The sequence below is a fragment of the Daphnia pulicaria genome, chromosome 3 (genome assembly GCF_021234035.1).
Source record: "Daphnia pulicaria isolate SC F1-1A chromosome 3, SC_F0-13Bv2, whole genome shotgun sequence".
In the NCBI taxonomy this organism is placed as follows: Eukaryota; Metazoa; Arthropoda; class Branchiopoda; order Diplostraca; family Daphniidae; genus Daphnia; species Daphnia pulicaria.
The window spans coordinates 12624391-12634458 of record NC_060915.1 but is presented as its reverse complement, the minus strand read 5'-3'; the positions used below and the strand labels follow the sequence as shown (position 1 = coordinate 12634458).

At 48.0% G+C, this 10068-nt stretch overlaps 1 protein-coding gene across 1 annotated transcript in view; it reads right to left on the bottom strand.

Moving 5' to 3' along the window:
• Positions 1 to 2214: 2214 nt before the first annotated feature.
• Positions 2215 to 10068, bottom strand: part of LOC124329461 (vascular endothelial growth factor receptor 1-like) — a 56662-nt gene continuing 48808 nt past the window's right edge. Inside the window, exon 9 of the mRNA XM_046788521.1 lies at positions 2215 to 2346. Within this exon, the coding sequence (XP_046644477.1) occupies positions 2215 to 2346 (132 nt within the window). The remainder of the gene's footprint in view (positions 2347 to 10068) is intronic.

Below are 10068 nucleotides of genomic sequence, written 5' to 3'. Positions count from 1 at the left end.
ATCTACTCTGACGATCTTGAGCTGGACGCGCTTTACAAAAGGAGATGAAATTTTAAAAAAACGCACGAAAATTTCAAATTTATAAATTAAATACGATTAATTTCAGGATTCATTTTGGCAGCTTGTTGCCTTCTTTGCTCCACAATCCTGCGAGTGGTCTCTTCAGCTCGTTCATGGAAACCGATTTCTCTGTCAATTACGTGTTGACGTTGGAGAAGGGCTCGACGGAATAGTTTTCTTCTAAGCTTCCACCTGGCCTTAGAGGCCGGACTGTTCTTCCCGCGAGGAATGGTGAAGCTTCAGATGGCTGGATGAAAAGGCGAAACCAAAAAATTCAATTAATTGACGGCCTTGAGGTATCGACAATTAAATGCACGAACGAAACGATCCAGAAATGTAAATCGACGCGCCTAAAAAGGTTCCGACGATTTCATTCATAATAAACGAACGAAAAAGATAATGCACGAACGAAACGATCCAAAGAAATGTAAATCGACGCGCCTAAAAAGGTTCCGACGATTTCATTTATAATATACGGACGAAAAATTAAGAATGACGATTCAAATCGACGTGCCAAAACAAGGTATCGACGATTTAATTGAATAATTACGAACTAGATCCGCTTTGCCGAAGCGATCTAGCAGAAAAAAAACGCAATGAAAAAATAGACGATCGATGAGTGGGCTGGATAGCTTTGTGTGGCGATCCAGCGACGAAAAGACGAGACGAATAATATACGAGGGACGATTATGAGCTGGGCAACTTTGCCGAAGCGATCCAGCAGTGAACAGATGAAACGAAAAGTAGACGGGGTACGATGATGAGCTGGATAGCTTTCGTGGCGATCCAGCGACGAAAAGACGATACGAATAATAAATGAGGAACGATTATGAGCTGGGCAACTTTGCCGAAGCGATCCAGCATCAAAAAGAAGAAACGAAAAGTCGACGATGACAAGTGAGCTGGACAGCTTGTGTGGCGATCCAGCAGCAAAAAGACGGAACGAAAAATATACGATGAACGATGACGAGCTGGACAACTTTGCCAAAGTGATCCAGCAGCAGACGGACGAGACGAAAGGTAGACGATTATCGATTATGAGCCGGACGGCTTTGCCGAAGCAATCCAGCAATAAACGGACGAAAGACGAGTCGAAGATTAACGATGAGTGAGCTGGACAGCTTGCCTTGTCGATCCAGCAGCACAAGAAGACGAATCGAAAGTATACGATGAACGATTACGAGCCGGACGGCTTTGCCGAAGCAATCCAGCAACAAACGGACGAAGCGAAAACGACGATGATGAGCTGGACAGCTTGCCGTGTCAATCCAGCATCAAAAAAGAAGAAACGAGAAGTAGACGCGCGATGATGAGTTAGCTGGACAGCTTGTTGTGGCGATCCAGCAGCAAAAAGGGACGAAAAGTCAGCGCGCGCGATGGAAATAATTAAAGATTACGATGTGAACCACTTTGCCGTAGCGGTTCAGCAGCAAAAAGACAAAACAAAAAAGTCGATGAACGATGATAAGCTGGATTGCTTTGCCAAAACGCTCCAGCAGAAAACGGAAGACGCGAACGATGAAAAATTGAAGATTACGACATGAACCACTTTGCCGTAGCGGTTCAGCAAAAAAGACACAGAAATTACGGGAAAATTACGGCCTGGCTCTTCTTTGCCGTAGCAAAAATGCAAAACAAAATTTACGGAAATGGTGATTACGGCCTGGCTCTTCTTTGCCGTAGCAGTACAGCAAAACACACACGCAAATTTGGGCAAATTAGAAGAAAGACGAGAAATGACCTTGGAATCGACGCGCCTAAAAGGTACCGACGATCCCACGACTGACCAACCTCAACAGATCGGACAAATCAGCCAAACGGATACTCACAAATAAATGAAGAAAAAATAGGCGGCACGGCCACCAAGATTCACGGCAACGGGATGATATGGGCCGATCAGATGCGCGAACACGGCCACAGGGATGACAACGGCCGTACAGCAAAAAACGACCGCGGGGATGGTGTCGGCCGAACAGCAACGCAGAAACCGGCCACGAGGGAAGATATCGGATGAACAGCAACGCAGAAACCGGCCAGAAGGGATGATAACGGCCGTACAGCAACGCGAACAACCGACCGCGTGGAAGATATCGGCCGAACAGCAAAACGGGAACACGGGAACACGGCAGCAAAAACAGGAAACGGCACGGAAAGTTACCAGGCTGGTGATGACGATGAAATGACGGCAAGCACGATGGGAAGGCTTTCCCGGTCGATGCACCATAAAATGTTGGATAGAAAACTCAAACACAAGTTTTGCCGGCCAACTCTGCAGCAATCGCTGCACTGAATTGTATTCACAGCAAAATACAATTAATCACGAACAGTACAAATCGATGGCTTCGGATGAAAGAAGCCGAAAAACACACAATGAAATTCTGCACGAGGCAGCACGAACAAAATTGAAATAAACGACGACGATGAGGCTGACCATCCAAGGGGGCTGCTACGGCCAGACTGGCGAAAATGAGGCGAAATTCCTTGGGCCTCGAATTAGGGGTAGGGTGACATAAACACAATAGAAAAGGGCGCGGGGGAAGGGGCGAGAAAAGCGCCACCTAGAACAAGTAAACGGGAGAGGGATGGGACAAGACAAGTTTGGACTCGTCTTGACTTCCGGGCGAGACAAAACGAAAAATAAACAAACGACAATCGGGCGCCAAATTCAAAATCACGACTCCGTCGTGAACAAATAAGAACAAAAAAAAGAACAAGATTAAGAACAAGAACAATAATAACAAAAAAATAACAACAAATATAACAACAAAAATAACAACAAAAATAACAACTAAAATAACAACAAAAATAACAACAAAAATAACAAAAAAATAACAACAAATATAACAACAAAAATAACAACAAAAATAACAACAAGAATCGTTCGCCAAGGTTCGCCAAGGTTCGCCAAGATTCGCCAAGATTCGCCAAGGTTCGCCAAGGTTCGCCAAGGTTCGCCAAGATTCGCCAAGATTCGCCAAGGTTCGCCAAGGTTCGCCAAGGTTCGCCAAGGTTCGCCAAGGTTCGCCAAGGTTCGCCAAGGTTCGCCAAGGTTCGCCAAGGTTCGCCAAGGTTCGCCAAGGTTCGCCAAGGTTCGCCAAGGTTCGCCAAGGTTCGCCAAGGTTCGCCAAGGTTCGCCAAGGTTCGCCAAGGTTCGCCAAGGTTCGCCAAGGTTCGCCAAGGTTCGCCAAGGTTCGCCAAGGTTCGCCAAGGTTCGCCAAGGTTCGCCAAGGTTCGCCAAGGTTCGCCAAGGTTCGCCAAGGTTCGCCAAGGTTCGCCAAGGTTCGCCAAGGTTCGCCAAGGTTCGCCAAGGTTCGCCAAGGTTCGCCAAGGTTCGCCAAGGTTCGCCAAGGTTCGCCAAGGTTCGCCAAGGTTCGCCAAGGTTCGCCAAGGTTCGCCAAGGTTCGCCAAGGTTCGCCAAGGTTCGCCAAGGTTCGCCAAGGTTCGCCAAGGTTCGCCAAGGTTCGCCAAGGTTCGCCAAGGTTCGCCAAGGTTCGCCAAGGTTCGCCAAGGTTCGCCAAGGTTCGCCAAGGTTCGCCAAGGTTCGCCAAGGTTCGCCAAGGTTCGCCAAGGTTCGCCAAGGTTCGCCAAGGTTCGCCAAGGTTCGCCAAGGTTCGCCAAGGTTCGCCAAGGTTCGCCAAGGTTCGCCAAGGTTCGCCAAGGTTCGCCAAGGTTCGCCAAGGTTCGCCAAGGTTCGCCAAGGTTCGCCAAGGTTCGCCAAGGTTCGCCAAGGTTCGCCAAGGTTCGCCAAGGTTCGCCAAGGTTCGCCAAGGTTCGCCAAGGTTCGCCAAGGTTCGCCAAGGTTCGCCAAGGTTCGCCAAGGTTCGCCAAGGTTCGCCAAGGTTCGCCAAGGTTCGCCAAGGTTCGCCAAGGTTCGCCAAGGTTCGCCAAGGTTCGCCAAGGTTCGCCAAGGTTCGCCAAGGTTCGCCAAGGTTCGCCAAGGTTCGCCAAGGTTCGCCAAGGTTCGCCAAGGTTCGCCAAGGTTCGCCAAGGTTCGCCAAGGTTCGCCAAGGTTCGCCAAGGTTCGCCAAGGTTCGCCAAGGTTCGCCAAGGTTCGCCAAGGTTCGCCAAGGTTCGCCAAGGTTCGCCAAGGTTCGCCAAGGTTCGCCAAGGTTCGCCAAGGTTCGCCAAGGTTCGCCAAGGTTCGCCAAGGTTCGCCAAGGTTCGCCAAGGTTCGCCAAGGTTCGCCAAGGTTCGCCAAGGTTCGCCAAGGTTCGCCAAGGTTCGCCAAGGTTCGCCAAGGTTCGCCAAGGTTCGCCAAGGTTCGCCAAGGTTCGCCAAGGTTCGCCAAGGTTCGCCAAGGTTCGCCAAGGTTCGCCAAGGTTCGCCAAGGTTCGCCAAGGTTCGCCAAGGTTCGCCAAGGTTCGCCAAGGTTCGCCAAGGTTCGCCAAGGTTCGCCAAGGTTCGCCAAGGTTCGCCAAGGTTCGCCAAGGTTCGCCAAGGTTCGCCAAGGTTCGCCAAGGTTCGCCAAGGTTCGCCAAGGTTCGCCAAGGTTCGCCAAGGTTCGCCAAGGTTCGCCAAGGTTCGCCAAGGTTCGCCAAGGTTCGCCAAGGTTCGCCAAGGTTCGCCAAGGTTCGCCAAGGTTCGCCAAGGTTCGCCAAGGTTCGCCAAGGTTCGCCAAGGTTCGCCAAGGTTCGCCAAGGTTCGCCAAGGTTCGCCAAGGTTCGCCAAGGTTCGCCAAGGTTCGCCAAGGTTCGCCAAGGTTCGCCAAGGTTCGCCAAGGTTCGCCAAGGTTCGCCAAGGTTCGCCAAGGTTCGCCAAGGTTCGCCAAGGTTCGCCAAGGTTCGCCAAGGTTCGCCAAGGTTCGCCAAGGTTCGCCAAGGTTCGCCAAGGTTCGCCAAGGTTCGCCAAGGTTCGCCAAGGTTCGCCAAGGTTCGCCAAGGTTCGCCAAGGTTCGCCAAGGTTCGCCAAGGTTCGCCAAGGTTCGCCAAGGTTCGCCAAGGTTCGCCAAGGTTCGCCAAGGTTCGCCAAGGTTCGCCAAGGTTCGCCAAGGTTCGCCAAGGTTCGCCAAGGTTCGCCAAGGTTCGCCAAGGTTCGCCAAGGTTCGCCAAGGTTCGCCAAGGTTCGCCAAGGTTCGCCAAGGTTCGCCAAGGTTCGCCAAGGTTCGCCAAGGTTCGCCAAGGTTCGCCAAGGTTCGCCAAGGTTCGCCAAGGTTCGCCAAGGTTCGCCAAGGTTCGCCAAGGTTCGCCAAGGTTCGCCAAGGTTCGCAAAGGTTCGCCAAGTTTTGTTGACAATAACAACAAAAATAACAACAAAAATAACAAAAAAATAACAACAAATATAACAACAAAAATAACAACAAAAATAACAACAAGAATAAGAACAAAAATAACAACAAAAATAACAACAAAAATAACAACAAAAATAACAACAAGAATCGTTCGCCAAGGTTCGCCAAGGTTCGCCAAGGTTCGCCAAGGTTCGCCAAGGTTCGCCAAGGTTCGCCAAGTTTTGTTGACAATAACAACAAAAATAACAACAAAAATAAGAACAAAAATAAGAACAAAAATAAGAACAAAAATAACAACAAAAATAAGAACTAAAATAAGAACAAAAATATTAACATAAATAAGAACAAAAAAAAGAACAAGAATAAGAACAAGAACAAAAATAACAAAAAAATAACAACAAATATAACAACAAAAATAACAACAAAAATAACAACAAAAATAACAACAAAAATAACAACAAAAATAACAAAAAAATAACAACAAATATAACAACAAAAATAACAACAAAAATAACAACAAGAATAAGAACAAAAATAACAACAAAAATAACAACAAAAATAACAACAAAAATAACAACAAGAATCGTTCGCCAAGGTTCGCCAAGGTTCGCCAAGGTTCGCCAAGGTTCGCCAAGGTTCGCCAAGGTTCGCCAAGGTTCGCCAAGTTTTGTTGACAAAAACAACAAAAATAACAACAAAAATAACAACAAAAATAACAACAAAAATAACAACAAAAATAACAACAAAAATAAGAACAAAAATAAGAACAAAAATAACAACAAAAATAACAACAAGAATAAGAACAAAAATAAGAACAAAAATAAAAACAAAAATAACAACAAAAATAACAACAAGAATCGTTCGCCAAGGTTCGCTAAGGTTCGCCAAGGTTCGCCAAGGTTCGCCAAGGTTCGCCAAGGTTCGCCAAGGTTCGCCAAGGTTCGCCAAGGTTCGCCAAGGTTCGCCAAGGTTCGCCAAGGTTCGCCAAGGTTCGCCAAGGTTCGCCAAGGTTCGCCAAGGTTCGCCAAGGTTCGCCAAGGTTCGCCAAGGTTCGCCAAGGTTCGCCAAGGTTCGCCAAGGTTCGCCAAGGTTCGCCAAGGTTCGCCAAGGTTCGCCAAGGTTCGCCAAGGTTCGCCAAGGTTCGCCAAGGTTCGCCAAGGTTCGCCAAGGTTCGCCAAGGTTCGCCAAGGTTCGCCAAGGTTCGCCAAGGTTCGCCAAGGTTCGCCAAGGTTCGCCAAGGTTCGCCAAGGTTCGCCAAGGTTCGCCAAGGTTCGCCAAGGTTCGCCAAGGTTCGCCAAGGTTCGCCAAGGTTCGCCAAGGTTCGCCAAGGTTCGCCAAGGTTCGCCAAGGTTCGCCAAGGTTCGCCAAGGTTCGCCAAGGTTCGCCAAGGTTCGCCAAGGTTCGCCAAGGTTCGCCAAGGTTCGCCAAGGTTCGCCAAGGTTCGCCAAGGTTCGCCAAGGTTCGCCAAGGTTCGCCAAGGTTCGCCAAGGTTCGCCAAGGTTCGCCAAGGTTCGCCAAGGTTCGCCAAGGTTCGCCAAGGTTCGCCAAGGTTCGCCAAGGTTCGCCAAGGTTCGCCAAGGTTCGCCAAGGTTCGCCAAGGTTCGCCAAGGTTCGCCAAGGTTCGCCAAGGTTCGCCAAGGTTCGCCAAGGTTCGCCAAGGTTCGCCAAGGTTCGCCAAGGTTCGCCAAGGTTCGCCAAGGTTCGCCAAGGTTCGCCAAGGTTCGCCAAGGTTCGCCAAGGTTCGCCAAGGTTCGCCAAGGTTCGCCAAGGTTCGCCAAGGTTCGCCAAGGTTCGCCAAGGTTCGCCAAGGTTCGCCAAGGTTCGCCAAGGTTCGCCAAGGTTCGCCAAGGTTCGCCAAGGTTCGCCAAGGTTCGCCAAGGTTCGCCAAGGTTCGCCAAGGTTCGCCAAGGTTCGCCAAGGTTCGCCAAGGTTCGCCAAGGTTCGCCAAGGTTCGCCAAGGTTCGCCAAGGTTCGCCAAGGTTCGCCAAGGTTCGCCAAGGTTCGCCAAGGTTCGCCAAGGTTCGCCAAGGTTCGCCAAGGTTCGCCAAGGTTCGCCAAGGTTCGCCAAGGTTCGCCAAGGTTCGCCAAGGTTCGCCAAGGTTCGCCAAGGTTCGCCAAGGTTCGCCAAGGTTCGCCAAGGTTCGCCAAGGTTCGCCAAGGTTCGCCAAGGTTCGCCAAGGTTCGCCAAGGTTCGCCAAGGTTCGCCAAGGTTCGCCAAGGTTCGCCAAGGTTCGCCAAGGTTCGCCAAGGTTCGCCAAGGTTCGCCAAGGTTCGCCAAGGTTCGCCAAGGTTCGCCAAGGTTCGCCAAGGTTCGCCAAGGTTCGCCAAGGTTCGCCAAGGTTCGCCAAGGTTCGCCAAGGTTCGCCAAGGTTCGCCAAGGTTCGCCAAGGTTCGCCAAGGTTCGCCAAGGTTCGCCAAGGTTCGCCAAGGTTCGCCAAGGTTCGCCAAGGTTCGCCAAGGTTCGCCAAGGTTCGCCAAGGTTCGCCAAGGTTCGCCAAGGTTCGCCAAGGTTCGCCAAGGTTCGCCAAGGTTCGCCAAGGTTCGCCAAGGTTCGCCAAGGTTCGCCAAGGTTCGCCAAGGTTCGCCAAGGTTCGCCAAGGTTCGCCAAGGTTCGCCAAGGTTCGCCAAGGTTCGCCAAGGTTCGCCAAGGTTCGCCAAGGTTCGCAAAGGTTCGCCAAGTTTTGTTGACAATAACGACAAAAATAACAACAAAAATAACAAAAAAATAACAACAAATATAACAACAAAAATAACAACAAAAATAACAACAAGAATAAGAACAAAAATAACAACAAAAATAACAACAAAAATAACAACAAAAATAACAACAAGAATCGTTCGCCAAGGTTCGCCAAGGTTCGCCAAGGTTCGCCAAGGTTCGCCAAGGTTCGCCAAGGTTCGCCAAGGTTCGCCAAGTTTTGTTGACAATAACAACAAAAATAACAACAAAAATAAGAACAAAAATAAGAACAAAAATAAGAACAAAATAACAACAAAAATAAGAACTAAAATAAGAACAAAAATATTAACATAAATAAGAACAAAAAAAAGAACAAGAATAAGAACAAGAACAAAAATAACAAAAAAATAACAACAAATATAACAACAAAAATAACAACAAAAATAACAACTAAAATAACAACAAAAATAACAACAAAAATAACAAAAAAATAACAACAAATATAACAACAAAAATAACAACAAAAATAACAACAAGAATAAGAACAAAAATAACAACAAAAATAACAACAAAAATAACAACAAAAATAACAACAAGAATCGTTCGCCAAGGTTCGCCAAGGTTCGCCAAGGTTCGCCAAGGTTCGCCAAGGTTCGCCAAGGTTCGCCAAGGTTCGCCAAGGTTCGCCAAGGTTCGCCAAGGTTCGCAAAGGTTCGCCAAGTTTTGTTGACAATAACAACAAAAATAACAACAAAAATAACAAAAAAATAACAACAAATATAACAACAAAAATAACAACAAAAATAACAACAAGAATAAGAACAAAAATAACAACAAAAATAACAACAAAAATAACAACAAAAATAACAACAAGAATCGTTCGCCAAGGTTCGCCAAGGTTCGCCAAGGTTCGCCAAGGTTCGCCAAGGTTCGCCAAGGTTCGCCAAGTTTTGTTGACAATAACAACAAAAATAACAACAAAAATAAGAACAAAAATAAGAACAAAAATAAGAACAAAAATAAGAACAAAAATAACAACAAAAATAAGAACTAAAATAAGAACAAAAATATTAACATAAATAAGAACAAAAAAAAGAACAAGAATAAGAACAAGAACAAAAATAACAAAAAAATAACAACAAATATAACAACAAAAATAACAACAAAAATAACAACAAAAATAACAACAAAAATAACAACAAAAATAACAAAAAAATAACAACAAATATAACAACAAAAATAACAACAAAAATAACAACAAGAATAAGAACAAAAATAACAACAAAAATAACAACAAAAATAACAACAAAAATAACAACAAGAATCGTTCGCCAAGGTTCGCCAAGGTTCGCCAAGGTTCGCCAAGGTTCGCCAAGGTTCGCCAAGGTTCGCCAAGGTTCGCCAAGGTTAACCAAGGTTCGCCAAGGTTCGCCAAGGTTCGCCAGGGTTCGCCAAGGTTCGCCAAGGTTCGCCAAGGTTCGCCAAGGTTCGCCAAGGTTCGCCAAGGTTCGCCAAGGTTCGCCAAGGTTCGCCAAGGTTCGCCAAGGTTCGCCAAGGTTCGCCAAGGTTCGCCAAGGTTAGCCAAGGTTCGCCAAGGTTCGCCAAGGTTCGCCAAGGTTCGCCAAGGTTCGCCAAGGTTCGCCAAGGTTCGCCAAGGTTCGCCAAGGTTCGCCAAGGTTCGCCAAGGTTCGCCAAGGTTCGCCAAGGTTCGCCAAGGTTCGCCAAGGTTCGCCAAGGTTCGCCAAGGTTCGCCAAGGTTCGCCAAGGTTCGCCAAGGTTCGCCAAGGTTCGCCAAGGTTCGCCAAGGTTCGCCAAGGTTCGCCAAGGTTCGCCAAGGTTCGCCAAGGTTCGCCAAGGTTCGCCAAGGTTCGCCAAGGTTCGCCAAGGTTCGCCAAGGTTCGCCAAGGTTCGCCAAGGTTCGCCAAGGTTCGCCAAGGTTCGCCAAGGTTCGCCAAGGTTCGCCAAGGTTCGCCAAGGTTCGCCAAGGTTCGCCAAGGTTCGCCAAGGTTCGCCAAGGTTCGCCAAGGTTCGCCAAGGTTCGCCAAGGTTCGCCAAGGTTCGCCAAGGTTCGCCAAGGTTCGCCAAGGTTCGCCAAGGTTCG